The sequence below is a fragment of the Globicephala melas genome, chromosome 20, assembly GCF_963455315.2.
Source record: "Globicephala melas chromosome 20, mGloMel1.2, whole genome shotgun sequence".
In the NCBI taxonomy this organism is placed as follows: Eukaryota; Metazoa; Chordata; class Mammalia; order Artiodactyla; family Delphinidae; genus Globicephala; species Globicephala melas.
This window is the reverse complement of record NC_083333.1, coordinates 7,999,157-8,015,588: the sequence shown is the minus strand read 5'-3', so window position 1 is coordinate 8,015,588 and position 16,432 is coordinate 7,999,157. Positions and strand designations below refer to the sequence as shown.

At 43.1% G+C, this 16,432-nt stretch overlaps 1 protein-coding gene across 1 annotated transcript in view; it reads left to right on the top strand.

Annotated features, from left to right (window-relative positions):
- Positions 1-16,432, top strand: part of SMG6 (SMG6 nonsense mediated mRNA decay factor) — a 239,714-nt gene that overhangs the window by 35,464 nt on the left and 187,818 nt on the right. The window contains exon 9 of the mRNA XM_030861808.2: positions 14,562-14,623. Within this exon, the coding sequence (XP_030717668.1) occupies positions 14,562-14,623 (62 nt within the window). The remainder of the gene's footprint in view (positions 1-14,561; positions 14,624-16,432) is intronic.

Genomic DNA, 16,432 nt, shown 5'->3' with positions numbered 1-16,432 from the left:
TAAGCCAGAACTCTGGGGTTAGAGAATTTTCCAGCCTGGGAGAGTCGACTGAGAAAAGTCCTCCTTTGGCTCCTTACCAAGTTAGACAAGGGAGCAATCAGCTGCTGAGTTCCAGCCAACTGGAATGTATGTGCGGGTGTACTATAAATCGTCCGTTAGGATCCAGCTCCTAGTCCGTGAAGAGCCTTCCACATAAGAATGAGACCCTTACACTGGATCCATGTTCAGTCTGCAGCTGCTATAGGAGGGGACAGAGTAGTGAGGCGATGTTACTAGTAGTGAGTGGGAGCAGCCCACTTTATATATAACATATTGTCTGTTGTGGGGGCTAAGAGACTGCACTGACCTTTTTGTTTTCCCCATGTTACCTTTCTCACCAATTTCCTATGTTTTTTTAAGTTTCTGACCATACTCGTGGGGAGACATATCTGTAGTTCTGTTAGTTGCAATCCCTGTCTACTCTTTAGGGTCCCGGGATTTCATCTGTCTACTCTGTTTTCACTGTCTTGGGTGTGATGTTTGGGCTAAGGTAGAGAATATGGAATAGTTGTCTTTTTGGCTTGTGATCTTACCCCAGTCGGTAGACCCTTCGTTTGGCTCCAGGGGGAAACTCAGGTTAACTCAGGTTAAAACTCAGGCTTCCTCCTGGAAGCCTTTCACTTTGCTCATGAATATTTAATATTGAAGTTACTGCTCAGTTTTATTTTCTGAGCATTAGTATATAGACTCCCTAGACCAGAAGGAACTTAAAATGCTATCGAGATGCTTTCTGATGCTCAGTTCCCTGTAAAATGTATTTATCACATATTTTTATTATTAAGAGCTTCAGTGATTTTTCCAGTTGTCTATCTTCTGTCTACCGATTCAAAACTTATTGAGCGTCTGCTCTGGAAATCACTAGGCATCTCTCCTCCTTTTGCTCTTTCCATGTCATTCATTCCTAGAACATGTACCTAGGTGACATGTTGGTCCGTGGTAGTATTGCTTTGACTGAATTGTACTTTGGTGTGAGGTCATCAGCCTATATTAAGACAAATAATAAAAGAGGCCTAGGGAATCACTGCTATTTGCATTACTTGGTATCTTCTTTGTGGAAACCCACGGGAGAAATTTTTGCTTTTAGTATCAGAGATAGTTGTACTGTGTGAGGTTTTTTTGTGTGTTTTTTTAACCTCATGCACATTTACGAGTTTGTTATTCAGAATAATTCTCTATTTTAATTGTTCCAGAGGTTAGAGCTGAACTCGTAACTGGCTTTAATAAGTGTCAGGGATTTCTGGCATGCATTTTGTGTCGTGTCCTTACTGCTCCTGACCTCTGATCGTTTTCTTGTTGGCTCCTCTTTCTTTTTTGTATTCTGTCTTGCAGTACGGTATATACCTTTATATGTGGACTTAAATAATTGGTTTCACAGTTTTATATGGACATTTTTCTCTTTTCTCTTACTTATCCAGTTGTGAAACCTCTTTCTCAGGTCAGCTAGTCATCTCTGAGGGGATCAGGGTTTTTCCTGTCCCCATTCAGGTCATTTCCATAAATATTTAGTGAGTAGCTTTGTATGCTGGTCATTATTCTAGGCACTGCACCTAGAAAGGTAAATGATATTGGTCCTTCCTTCAAAGATACAGTGTAGTAAGAAAAATGGATACGTAAGTAAATACTTGTAATGAAATGTTACATGTTATAATAGAAATATGTATACTGTATAGGGGTAATACAGAGTAGAAAGAAATTAACTCATGATAAACAGGGAAAGCTACCTAGAAAGGTGATCTGTCCTTAATTTTGAAAGATGAAACAAGTTCTTTAGGGAGATGTGGGTAGCAGACTTTTCTGGCAGAAGGAATAGCATGGATTAAAAACGTGGTGTGGTTAGAAACTGAGTGGTTGCTTCTGAGATTCCTAGCCAGGAGTCTGTCATTAGAACATCTTAGGCCACGGTACAGATGTCCACACCAATGCTGTCTAATCAGTCAGCTGGAACTGAAGATTCATCAGAAAGTGGATACTTCTGGGCTTTTGATTTGGCCCAAGCTTAGAAGTGAATCCTTCAAATAGTTCTTCTTTGCTTTATTTTATGCATTAGCAAAGGTTGAGTCATCCTACAGTCATGCCTTCCATCATTCTGGGAAGCTTTCTGAGCCAAGCCTAGCTTGGCTTGGGAATAAGTTATGCACTGTGTTGTAACTGTTGGCAATAAGTCCTGTTCTTGCTCTTCACACGCACAGTAGGACTGCAACTACTGAAGCATATGGAAAAGAGGAGTTGGAATAATACCTCTGTGGATTTGCATTTTTCTGGGGTGTTTCTTGGTAAAGATACAAAAGTCTTATTATATCTAATGAGATTTTGAGCTGACTTGTGCCACAAATCTCTGAGATGCTAGCCCCTAATTTGTAAAGTAAACTATTTGTAAGTCAGTTGACATTCTCTTTGAGGAATTTCTTTGGCATATTTTCTTTTAGACTTCCGGACAGATCTGTAAAACAGTATGGCTTTTAAAATACTTTGAAGTGATACATATCAAAAGGTTGGATAAGACACTAGTAGATGCCCTTGGTGCCCCCCTGAGAAGCTGTCCCTTGTGGCTGATGCAGACTTGGAGTCAGATCTTCTGGGTCATATTCCTAAATTTCTTTTTATTTCTGCCAACACATTTCTCAGTCTCTTTCCTTGTTTCTGCATCTGTAAAATAGGATCTAACGTACACCATCAGTAGATCTGGCATTTAACACCAGCATAGCTTTCTGCACCTAGGTGGAGCCACAGCCTTTTAGCACAGTCACCTTCATTTTTTACCACCTCAGAGTTAGAACCTTGAGGGGGTTAGGACATATAGGACAAAGGATACTGGCATGAAATAAAGGCTTTTTGTGGAACAGCAGCAAAGGTTGTGGTATTTTGAAGAAAACTTTATTACAGTATAATATACATTGCAGGAAAGTGCATGTGTCAAAGCCATACAGGTTGATCAGTTGTCACAAACTAAGCAAACTGTGTAACCCAGTGTAATTGGTTTTTATTTATTTGTTTGTTTGCTTGTTCTTTTGTTTTTGGCTGTGTTGGGTCTTCATTGCCGCACGTGGGCTTTCTCTAGTTGCGGCGAGCGGGAGCTACGCTTCGTTGCAGTGTGCGGACTTCTCATCGCAGTGGCTTCTCTGGCTGCGGAGCACGTGCTCAAGGTGCGCGGGCTTCAGTAGTTGCGGCACGTGGGCTCAGTAGTTGTGGCTCGGGGGCTCTAGAGCACAGGCTCAGTAGTTGTGGCGCACGGGCTTAGTTGCTCCATGGCGTATGGGATCTTCCCGGACCAGGGATCAAACCCGTGTCCCCTGCATTGGCAGGTGGATTCTTAACCACTGCACCACCAGGGAAGTCCCGGCGTAATTGGTGTTTGACTCGTCATTTTCGTGCTTCTCTTTCAACTCTAAACTCACATTTTCCCTATACATTTCATAGTAACAGTGAAAGGGATAAAGCACTGTAAATAAGTTAGGAAGAAGTTAATGTTCATGATTTACCTGCTTTCTGGTGTGCCTAAGATTGATTTTCATTGTTGAGAGAAGATAAGGAAAATGAAGAGGAGAATTGGATCAAATACAAGGAATTTGAAGGTGTTTGCCGTGCCTTTTCAACTAGATATTTTGAGTCTGGGAACCAGCACAAAAAGGATATGACTGACAGAAAACTAGATGGAAGCGGGCCTTCCTCCAGTCACAGTGAAACTGAGTCTCTCACCAAAAGTGCTGTGGTTTTTGGCCTTAATGTTGAACTCTGGCTGTTGGGGGAAAAGTGACATCATGGCCAGCCTGCTCCTTGGCGATGCTTGGGTCCAGCTGGGATGTGGGATCCTGCAAGTTCTGTGTTGCATGTTTATAGCCTTGTCTTTGGTGTCCAGGTAAATGCCAGGCTGCGTCAGCTCATTTTGTCATCTATGTGTAACCCATTTTTATTCCAACCATTTTCTTCCCTTTCTACTGCTAGCTGCCAGTGAGGTAGAGGTGCCTCTGTTGATAAAGAACAGATACAGAAGTTCACATCCAAACCTGAATAACCATTTTTAACTTGAAACACTTTTCCTAGGAGTTGATGCTCCAGAATCCTTCCCTTATTTGGTGCCTTGCTTAAATCTGAAGCTCACATGAGGTTGTCAGAGCACCCTGTAATGCTGGTTATTTGCTTTTTGGTGCCCACAGTAGAGTGGTTTGTGAAACCTTCTTTGTGACCACATCTTTCTTAAACTGAAGCTTCGTTCTTCTCTGGGTTCTTAGATTAGTTCTTACTCCTCCCTTTCCTGAGATATTCAGGGGTGTTCCTGTATTGTGGTAGGTGGGTAGGCAGGAGGGTATGTTTTCTGATATTTTTTCTGGACCATGCACAGTCCCTTGATGATAGTGTGTAAATGCACATACATTCTTTGATTCTTGAAGAACTCCTTCTTAAACAGGCGGGTTGTGGATTTATCTAGAAAAATATTAGGGTTTTTATTTTACTAGTTTTATTACTGGTATTTTACTGCTATGGAGAACAAGCTTTTATTCACTTTTCCCGCTTTTCCTTTTTCTCTCTTCTGGCTGGCATTATCCTAGAGTGCCGTTGTTAAGTGCTTCCACCGACTTTCATGGTATGATCTGGACTGGAAATGTCTACTTCTCTTAATCTGCAAAGGTTCTCGGTTGGTTTGGCCTAGTGGTCTTTCAGTGAATGATAGCTGGAGCCATTGGTAGGTTTTTGCTTGGGGTTGCTTTAGCTTTTGGCCTTTATAAACATCCTCAGTGTGATTCTTGGTTCTGCCAAAAAAGTTGCCCCTTTTAAAGGTGGAAGATTAAGAGCTCAGACTCTGGAACCAGACTTGGGCTGGTCACTTAACCTCTCTGTGCTCAGTTTTCTCATCTGTAACATAGAAATAATAGTAGTACTTACTTCACAGGATTGTTGTGAGGTTAAATGGGCTAATAGTCATAAAGTGCTTAGAAATGTGCCTTACACAGAGAAGGTGCTGGAGAAGTTTTGACTGTTACTAAGGTGGTTGAGTATGACACACTTGTTTTGCTCAGCTGGGAAACCTTGAGCTCTCGGTGTCTGAGTTGTGTCTTTGTAGGTTGGGGTACTTTTAACTCCTAAAGCACAGAGCCAGCTCTGTAAATTCAACCTGTCCTTAGTCGGGAGCTGCCCCCAAGCTTCTGAAAGGTGCAGTCCAATAGTTAAAATCAGGTGTGAGACCACACTTCCACACTATGTGGATTATATGTCTGGGCAGAAGAGTAGAATAGGTTCTTCCAATCCTTTGCTCCCATTGGCTGAGCCTTATTTGTGGTTCAGGATGTGTCTTTTGCTCCGATCACATGGCAAAACCAGAAATTATAAAAGTATGGGTATTATAATCTTTGGGGCAAACTCATATCCATCCATCTCTTCAATCAGCTGTCCCTCACTATTGCTAATTCCTGTGTCCTGGTATATAGAAACGAATCATTCACTAAAGGACATAAGCCTGGAGCTGTGCTGACCGGTGTGGTAGCCACTAGCTATATGGGGCTATTTAATTAAAATGAAATAAAATTAAAAGTTCAGTTCCTCAGTCACCGTAGCCACCTTTCAAACGCTCATTACTCACCTGTGGCTGATGGCTACTGTGTTGGTCAGTGAAGATAAGGAACATTCCCATCATCATGGAAAAATTTTATGGACAGAGCTCATATAAAGACAGATGTGTGTATATAATAAAGATGTACCATGATACCCAGTATCACAGAGGCATGTGAAATAGTCTCTGAGTCTGGAGGATAAGGTGTCAAGCTCAGCCTGGAGGTTGGGAGGAGGGTCTTAAGCAAGGAAAAGAAGGGCTTTATTAGATATAAAAAGGAGTGCATGAGAAGGCATTAGATGGAGATTGGCCATAGCAGCAGGAAGAACATGGTGAATTTAGGGCATCACAAATAATTGTTTGTTGCTGAAGGGTGGGCTGTATCAGCAAGAGTGGAGGCAGGAGGAGCAGCCAGAGACCAGGCTAGAAAGGCTATTTGTTCAAGTATTTATCGGTTACCCTCTAGGAGTCTCTGGCTGTGGTGAATGAAATCCACAAAGTCCTTGCTGTCATGGCGTGTGTGTAAAAATTGGTGATAAGTGCTATAAAAACAGTGTAAATTAGAGCAGTCGTTCTCAAACTTTGGTACAGTACTATCATCTGGGAAGCTTTTAAAAATCATGATGCCCAGGTTTCACCTCCACGCCAATTAAATCAGAATATCTGGAGATAGAAGTCAGGCGTCCGTATTTTTTAAAGATTCAGAGGTAATTCCCACGAATCGTAAAGGTTGGGAACCACTGGGCTAGAGAGAAAATATCGCCCCCCCACGCCCCCTGCCCCACGCCCCCTGAGTGGGAATGTGCTTAGCATATTCAAGTATCAGGAAGCCTCAGGAGTGGAGAATGATTATTACACAGGACTCTTGTAGGCCATTGTAAGGACTTTGTCTTGTATTCTGATGTTAGCTGTGGTCTCTTCTTGTCCAGTCTCTTGAGCTGGAATGTAGCAGATGGAGCTGCTGTTACTCAGGATCAAAATCCTTAAATCTCGATAGTACTCTGTTTTCTCTTTTCTTTTTTTAAAATGTTATTTATTTATTTTTGTCTGCATTGGGTCTTCATTGCTGCGCGTGGGCTTTCTCTAGTTGCGGCGAGCGGGGGCTACTCTTCGTTGCGGTGCGCAGGCTTCTCATATTGCAGTGGCTTCTCTTGTTGCAGAGCACAGGCTGTAGGCACACGGGCTTCAGTAGTTGCAGCACGTGGGAGGGCTCAGTAGTTGTGGCTCATGGAGCACAGGCTCAGTAGTTGTGGTGCACGGGCATGTGGGATCTTCCCGGACCAGGGCTTGAACCTGTGTACCCTGCATTGGCAGGCAGATTCTTAACCACTGTGCCACCAGGGAAGCCCAGTACTCTCTTTTCCTTTGAGTACTTTTGGGTTTTGCCAAATTATCCTCCAGAAAGAGAAATATTTAAATTCTCATAAATAGTGGTGAGTGTGCTATTTCCCTTCAGCATTAGTATTAGTATTAGTACTGTACTGTTTTTCTTGTGAGTTTTTTCTGTGTATTACCTGGATAATCTATCTTACTACTATCAAAACTATATATTTTATTTATTTATTTTTTTAAATGTATTTTTGGCTGCATTGGGTCTTTGTTGCTACACACGGGCTTTCTCTAGTTGGAGCGAGCGGGGGCTACTCTTTGTTGCGGTGCATGGGCTTCTCATTGCAGTGGCTTCTCTTGTTGCGGAGCACAGGCTCTAGGCGCGCGGGCTTCAGTAGTTGTGGTTCGTGGGCTCTAGAGTGCAGGCCCAGTAGTTGTGGCGCACGGGCTTAGTTGCTCCGCGGCATGTGGGATCTTCCCGGACCAGGGCTCAAACCTGTGTCTCCTACATTGGCAGGCGGATTCTTAACCACTGTGCCACCAGGGAAGCCCCTCAAATCTATATATTTTAATAGATTCTTCAACAGTCACTTACTAATATGTATTAAGTACCAGACACTATGCTAGGCTGTTTAAAAATATTATTGAAAGGAAATAAGGTAAGAATATCCAAATTATTTCTGAAAATGAAATCAGTGTTTCACTTAGTTTGCGTAAGACTTCTGTGTGATTCTAAAGACTTCTGCTTGGTTCTGGGCCACTGCTGGTCTCTGTAAATTGAGTTACTTAGAACTAGAACTGTTGGGAGTTAGGGACAAGGGATCATGATTGATTGAGCGTGAAATGATGGTTTTCTTTGTCTTCCCTCTTTTCTCTGTCTCTATTGCCAATGGATGATTGCAGCAGCTTCTTAACTGGTCTCCTGGCCTGTAAACATTTCACTCCGCACTCCCTCCACCCAACCAGAAAAAAAAAAACAACTAAAATTTCTAAACAGTTATCAGAATGTCCTTTTAAAAATGGAGGTTTGCTCATGTCACTTCCCTGCTCAAAACCCTTCAGTGGCTTTGATTAAGATCAGACTCTTTAACAAGGACATCTACAACTTGGCCCAGCCTATTTCTTTAGCCTCCCTCTTGTAGAATCACTCACCTGGCCATGCCAGTCTACAACGTTCTACTCTTGGGACCATCACACAAGCTGTCCCCTGTGCTTATGAAATATAGGCATGACTCTTTACCTCTTTTCCTCTGAGATCTCTGATGCTCCTGCTGTGGAAATACACAGCATCCCATCCTTCGCCAATCATGGTACTTTATAATTGTGTCAACCACAGAGGAGGCGTTATCTCTGCCTTGTTCATAGTTCATGCACAGTGTCATGTCCCTAGAAGATGGCAAGTAAGTTTTTGTTGAATGAGTACATGAATGGGTGGACACAGTGTGAAAAGGACCTCACCATCATCGGCGCTCTGTTGATCCATTCATTTAAAAGAGGGTTTGAGCTTGTGTATGTGCCTTTGGAAAACTATTTTCTGGTGCCCAACTCTTCACCAAGTGGGAGCTTCAGCCCTGTCCTCTTCTCTCCCACTTTGTGCAGTTGCAAAGGTGTCCCATCTCCCCCATTTTTTGGGTGGATGGGCATGAGAGTTCCCAGACTCTGAGAGAGATGAGTCAGAAAGAAGAGTCATTCAGAAAGTAACTCAGTCAGAGTAACAGTGTCGCCCTTTGGCTGAACTTTCTCTCTTTCTCTGTATACCTTGAGATGCTAAGCTGGTGGCACTTCTGAGCTGTAGATTGTCAGACCACACAGTGCAGGTTGAATTTACTTTCCCTTGAAAAGTCCTGGGGCCCTCTGACCTAAGTGAAATATTGATTGGGCTTGGGTGTGTTGTGTTTCCACCCCGTAGTGGCTTCCAAGGTGGAAACCTTGAGAGCCCCATTTATATTTCTCTGTAGCCTTTGGGGTGTTTGAGTTCAGCAGTCTTTTGGCATTTGGTGTATTTTGTGATAACATAGAATAGGATGGTGTCTGCCCAGAAGCTGGTAAGAAAGATTAGATTTAGTTAGAACGGTTCATTTGTGGGCTTTTAGAATTGGAAGGAACACTGTGGATTGGTGATTCCCCTGAGATGATAGGTGGGAGGGTAGGTGTCAGAACATCCAGAGAGGCGGGGCTTGCTATTAAACAGCCTATGAGATTCATTGCTGTTTCCAGTATGTGTGTGGTAGCCCGGAAGTGTTGTGCAGGTACAAACATTTTTTTGAGACCCCAGTGTTAGAGATGAGATTAAGGCTCAGCATCCTTTTTCTGTAAAGGGCCAGATAGTATTTTAGGCTTTTGGGCACACTCTCAGCTACAGCTGCTCAGCTCTGCCTTTGTAGGGGGAAAGCAGCCACAGACAATATGAAACAAACAAGTGTGGCTGTGTTTCAATAGAACTCTATTTGTGGACCCTGACATTTAAATTTCATATAGTTTTCATGCGTCATGAAAAATTCTTTCGATTTTTTTCAACTGTTAAAAAATATAAGAGCCATTCTTAGCTCATGGGCCACACTAAAAAACCCTTCGGCCATAATTTGCTGACGCGTGATCTAGCCCAGGGATTCCCAGATCTAGCTGTCTTTCAGAATTACCTGGAGACCTTTTAAAGATGCTGATTCGCAGTCCCCTTCTCCCCTCCCTGAGGATTCTGATTCTGAAGGACTGGGGCATCTATATTTTTTACAGACGCTCTTCTTGTGATGCATACACACTCAGGGTTATGGAATCACCGATATTGATCTCACCCTGCCTTCTTGTTTTATAGTTGAAGAAACAGCCTTAGAAAGTGGACGTGATTTGTCGATAGTTATATAGAAAATAAATGGCATAACCAAAATTTGAACCCAGGTCTTGAACCCAGATCAGTGGTCTTTGTTCATATTATTCCGTACTACTCCCTCCCCCACAGTAAACAAAGGAGCGATAAATACAGAATAGTCACAAATGCGTGGTTCTTTCTTTTCTTTAGACCTAGTGCCAGTTTTCCTCCTGAGAGCCAGCCCGGTACTCTCAGCTCAGCTGTCCCTCTGCTTGCTGGCTGGGTTTTCCGGAGCTGACTGGTGATTTGACATTTAGCCCAATTTCCCTCCAGTTTGCTGGCTTTAAGTAGGAGAGATAATGAAGTAATAGCAAGTAAATTGCTTTAATGTAAGACTTTGTTGAGGCAGCACTAAGCTGCAGTGTGAGAGTGAGAGCTGTTGTTTCAAGGGGTGCATTGGTTTTAAGAGGCACGTTTTACACTTGAATTCACATGGCTCAGATCCAGCCATCTAAGTAGGACAGCTCTGCATGGAACTTGGGCTTAATTAGAGCTAATTGAGCTGTCGTCCTGCCCAGAACAGTTCAGGGGTGAAGAAACTGAAGGTGAAGAGTAATCACCGTACCTGCTCTACCGCAGCCTCAGTGTGGCTCTTTGGGATTCGAAGATGGATTTTTGTGATTTGCTTTGTCTCCCTACAAGGCATTTGAGTCTTGCTACTTGACTTGCCTGTGCATTTTTATTTATCTATATCCTGGAAAGAGGAATACTGAAAGATCTAATGAGCAGTTTTTATTCCTGCTATATGAGTATTATACTGCTGACTTAACCGGTAGGCGTCCATGTTTTGTGTGCCGGGCCCTCCTTCCTCACTTTCTCTATCATCTCCTTAGATCTCCCTGCCACAGACTTTTCCTGGCTGAGGGATAGTGACAGTAAGGGAAGCACAGTCCCTTCTGGCACCTTCGTAGTCAGAAGGCCTTGTCTTAGGTTTTGGAACATAAATGGGGAGTTGGCAAGTTGGTTTGTTATTTATCTTTTATTCTTGGGCTACAAGTTCTTTGGCTTTGGGGACCCTGTCTTGTTGGTCTGCTCTTGATTGTGCCTGTCAGGGGAGCACAGGGATGAAGGTGGGCAGCTTCACCTCTGTGCTCACATTCTTTTCCACCTGTGATCTCAGTGCTTTAGGGAGATAACTGGGCTTTGATGGCAGGCTCTGAAAGTCCTGGACATTTTCTAACAGGCACCATTGAAATTTGGTCTTCACCTATGTTGTCTCATATCTAAGGGGATAGAGCCCCCCTTTTAAAACACAACAAAGTTTTTTTTTTTTTTTTTTTAGTACTTGGTATTTAAAAGTAGAGACATCCCAGATGAATAAATTAGAGAACGATAGTTTATGTTCCCCAAAACGCTTTCAAGACGCATGCCGGACGTCCTCTTAATACTGAGGAATTCCGCTTAATTCCTCCTACTGTCCTTAAAATGATTCACTTTTCAGAAATTCAGTTTTCCACACAACTTTTTAGAAGCAGGAACAACTATTAAGAATTAAAATTGGGCATATTTCAGAATCCTCTCCTCTGGTGATGTCTTGCTGCCTCTGAGGAGCTGCTTTCTCTTTCCTTGCTACACAGTCTATAAAGCACTTAGGCAGTTCTGAGTAGTAATAACCGGGGCTTGCATAAGACATTTATTCCTCAAAATGCTTTAATTTGTATGACTTCGTTTTATCCTTTCAGCTCTGAGTTAGGTACCGTCAGTGGTAGAAATTCCATTTTACAGTTGAGGAACAACCCAAACCGTTTTACTCATAACCCCATAGTTAATGGAAGGACAGACTTTGTTGTGAGTGTCCAGAGACCTACCCATGCAACTATTGCCATTAGTGTCTCTTTGGGTCCTTGCTTTTAGATGGTACAGAAGGCCCAAGAGTCCCTTGTGAGTCGGCTATGGACTTAAACCAGAGAACCAGGAGCCCTTTAATAATTCTAACACTGTCTCTTAGGGCTACACCCAAGAAGCATTTTTAGTTTCTGGTGAACAGTATGTAATTGCACGAGGAAGATCTGGAGACAGTCTCACCATATGCGGAAAAACAGTTATTTCTCTACCTGAGTGAGACCATCTGAGTGTATTGTTAGGAATCAGAAAGCTCCAAACATGGAGCCAATCCATGTGATGTGTTGGAGAGGGAGGAAGCTCAGGCTAAGACCTTCCTTTTGTGGACTTGGTATCAGTTAGGTTTTCCAAAAGCTCTGACTCAGCACTTGCTGACTTCGTGTTATTAATTTACGATAGTGCTTAGTCCCATTTTGATCAATGTGTAACAAATCTACTTCCTCAGTATAACATGCTTTACCTCTCTCTAGAATGTATCTACATTTTAGCTCCTTTCCTACTCAAAATGTTGGTGACAGATAAAGAGAAACTATATTTAGGGTAACAGGTACTTTCAGACTAAAAATAAAGCAGTGGTTCTCATTAACCAAGGTCAGAGAGAATGTGTGTATAGTTTGACAAAGTTTGCTAAGATTCCCTTCACTATCACTAGTTGAAAAACAATGCATTGAAATCCACTGTCTACTAGATATAGTTAAAATATGATAATGGCAGGTGTGAAGTCAGGTAATTAAGTAGGCCTCATCTACTACCCTAAGAGAAGGATCTTTGGGAAGTATAGCTAGAACGCCAGCATTAAAAAACCTCCTGGTGCACTCATTTTGTTCCAGGAGGCATTGTGAGTTACACACTGTTTCCTACCTAATGGGTAGGGAAAACTTAAAGGTAAAACTGAACTGCTCTTTTTAGTTGCTCTTCCCCCCTCGTTGGCCCTTCATGAATAAGCTCACCTGTTCTCTTCCTGAGACAGATGGCAGTTTAAGGGGAGGAGAACTGTTTTGGAATCGGAGACCTGGGTTCAAGTTCTGTCATTCACTGATTTAAGTTGCTTGAATTTCTGAGCTATCTTGCAGCTTGGGGGATAGTAATTGGCTTGAACGAGATGGGTTAATATCGTTCTGTTTCTACCAAAGTATCCTGTATGTATAAATAGAACCAGTTATGGATGAGTTAACCAGTTTATGATTGGCAGCTGGAAAAAGGGACAGTTGAGTTAAAACAAGAATAGAGAGAGAATATATATTTTTACCTTTTTATTTTGAAATAATTTTATACCCATAGAAAAGTTGCAAGAATAATACAGGGAACTCTTGTATATCCTTCACCTGGATTCTCCAGTTGTTAACATTTTACCACTCACTCTACCATTCATTGGGAGAGAATGTTCAGCTGACACTTGAGTGTTTACAGATGCTGAGCACGTGCTTTTAGTTGCCTTATCTCATGCACCAGTCCCTTAATGTATGGGTACTGTTATCTCCACTGCGTAGAAAGAAAAACTTTGGGAGGTTAGATCAGTTGCCTGAGACTCCACAGCAGGTAAGTGGCAGAGGTTTGAGGGGTAAGTTTTTCACCACCTTCCTTTGCATTCTAGCCCAGGCCTTGCCACTAACAGTGGCGGAGCCCTCGGCCATTTACTTTGTGGCAGGTCCTCATCTTTCCCTTCTGTTCATGGAACCCAGTGTCCCCTGCCCTGACTCACCTCACTGTAGAGACAGGTTACATTCCATGAAGTATCCTTTTTAACTACAGAAATCAGAGTTTTGTCTGGTATTGCTGATTAAGTGTAATTTGTTGAAGCAAATATAAAGACTGAAGATTGTTTGCAGTTTGTGGTTGAAGTCACTGGGGAGGCGAGAATGCCCTCCTTTCCTCACACCCAGCTTCCTTGTGAAATTGGTGGAACTGCCACAATTTGACTGGTTTTCTGTTTTGCAAGGGTATAAACCAGAAGAGTATTTTCCTCTTGGGCAGAGCGTCCAGGGTGCTGGACTGTTCCTTGCCCTAACCACCACCTTGAGATCAAAATCCTTTGTCCGTCTTCCCTGTCAGGCCACAGGGCCCTGAGCACATTGCTTCCAGGAGACCAGGGAAGATGACAGGGTTTGGTCTTTAGATTATCTCCACTTTCTTTGGAGTTGAATTTTTTTTCCCTGCCTTGTTTTGCTTAGAGGAATGTATTCCCTAAATTTTGATAGAAGTAGATTTTCTAGAACCTTGAACTGAGATTGAAAACTCGGCAGCTCATGGCTGTGTGAGCCAGATGTGGCTGGCAAACGTGTGCTTTTGGCTTGCCTAATGTTTAAATTTTTTTCTTTAGTAGCCAACATTTAAAAGCCAGAGGATTTCACATAACCCCAGCTTTCAGTTTTTCTTTCAAATAAAAGAAAAAAAAAAAAAAAAGGAAAGGTTTGAACTTTTATTTTCAAAGCTGGAGAAGTACAATTTGTTAAGCTAGTTAGTGGTGGGATTACCTTACCCTTGGTTACCAAAGAAGAGTTCTGTTTTTTGGGTAGGTAGAAAAACAGCTCGTAAGAAGGAGAAGGGACTTATCCAAGATCATCATCATCCCAGTCCTGTACTTGTCAGTGTTTCATTTCCGTCATTATGGGGACAGAGTGACTTCTAGATGGCAGAGGGTGACAGCCATCTACCCAGCTTAGTTGGAATTCAGTGCTTCGCTCCCTGCACACAGACACTACTGCCAGCAGGGGGTGCTGTCCGTTCACCGAGCCTGCTGTCATCTTGGCTCAGCTGAGCAGCAGCTGTTGGGCATGGGCCCTGGGTCTGTGTGAGAGTTTGGGCATGTTCATTTGGTTCCCATCCCTAGTGCCCACCCCTTAGACCCTGGCCAGGTTATTGTGTCACTAGGGACTCTGTTCAGTAACAGGAAACTGGGGAAAGTTTAATTGTTTTCTCCTCTCTTTTTTTCCCATGCAGCTGAACAAAAGGTTCATCCTCAGTTTTCTCCATGCCCATGGGAAGCTGTTTACCCGGATTGGGTAAGTGTGCAGGATGTTTATTTTATTTTCCTACATTACAAGTCATTTTGGAATTTAATATTGTTAGCAACTAGACTGTGTTTGTAACTGAGGGCACAGGGTGTGAATTCTTAGGGGCCTCCACCTTCTCTCCTCTTCCCTTCACTCACCCTCCTACTGTGCTCATGAAGTTTGGGAAATATTACTCTCCATCCCTCTGGCTCCCCCTTCCCTACCTTTACTAAAGCCCCCTTTTAACCACAATCTTTTCCCAGCCCCCACCCCTAATCCCTCTGGATTTCTCTTTCCTCTGCCTTCCGGCTCAGCCCCTAGTGAGCTCCGCAAGGAAGTCATGCTTAGTCCCTGGGTGCAGCTGCCAGGGGTCCTCCTTGGGGGAAAATACTATCCACTAATTTTCCCTTGAAAATTAGTGGACAGTAATTTCTTTCTTCCGACATTTTCTCTTCCTTCGAACCATACCCCTTCCTCCTGTGCTCAGTTTCCTGCACCATATTGCTGACCTCAGTAAATGCTAAGACTTCTCTTTGGTTTCACCATTCACCACGGAGTTCCATATAAGTCTCAGGGAAGGTGGTGTGGGTGAGACCCTGTTACTTAATCCATTAAGCCTCTGGGAAGAGATCAGGTTTTGAGTATCCCTTTGGTGGATCCGAGTTTCTCCTCACTGTGTAAAGCTGGTGCCCCTGTGCTGAGTGCCTCGTTATTCCAGGAGAGGAACGGGTGGCAGTGCCCTCAGGTCGTCTCTGCATTTTAATATTTTCTGAGTTGGAGGTTTTATTGTGAACTACCCTTTGAGGTGATTTGCTTTGGATTATAGTTCCCCCAGTTGTTGTCAGTGTTTGCCTTTCACTTTCTTTTTTTTAAGATTTTAATTTATTTTTTTGGCTGTGTTGGGTCTTTGTTGCTGCGTGCGGGCTTTCTCTAGTTGTGGTCAGCAGGAGCTATTCTTTGTTGCGGTGCGTGGGCTTCTCATTGCAGTGGCTTCTCTTGTTGCAGAGCACGGGCTCTAGGCATGCGGGTTTCAGTACTTGTGGCGCGTGGGCTCAGTAGTCATGGCTCGCAGGCTCTAGAGTGCAGGCTCAGTAGTTGTGGCTCATGGGCTTAGTTGCTCCGCGGCATGTGGGATCTTCCCGGACCAGGGCTCGAACCCATGTACCCTGTATTGGCAGGCAGATTCTTAACCACTGTGCCACCAGGGAAGCCCCTCCCTTTCACTTTCTGTCATAACCTTGTAAGTGTATCTGTAATGCTCTAGAAGGTTTCCTTAGTGGGAGAAGCTGAAAAGCTTTGTCCTGCTTGAAGAAACACTGTTTGTGGATGGTAAACTAGACACTGTACCTTTTACATATTCATTTGTCATCAGCCTGGGCAAGAGTGACAGGGATGGCTATAGTCTTGATTTTGAAATGACTTGGGAAACTTGGAGTAGTGCCAATAGATGCATCTCTACTAGCAGAAATAAGTGTGAAGTGATTTACTCAGCAAAGTAAACTAGGTGCATCAGTAGCAGCCCCTCACCCCACCCCCACGTCAGCACTACTCTGGCAGGAGTTTTTGCTTAAGACTGTTGTATCCCTAGTGCCTGGCATGTAGTAGGTGCTCAGTAAATATTTGTTGTAGGAATAAGTGAATTATTACAAGAAATGGGTAGATTGTGAAAGACTGGAGAGCAGGATCTAGTATTCTATGGGTCGTCGTAGGCCAGTCAGTAGTGAGTAATGTAAAGGTGCAGTTGCAGGGTTATTATCTTATAATAAGAAGATATTATTTCATAAAGTAGCGCATCATATGAGAAATACCACTGTACTG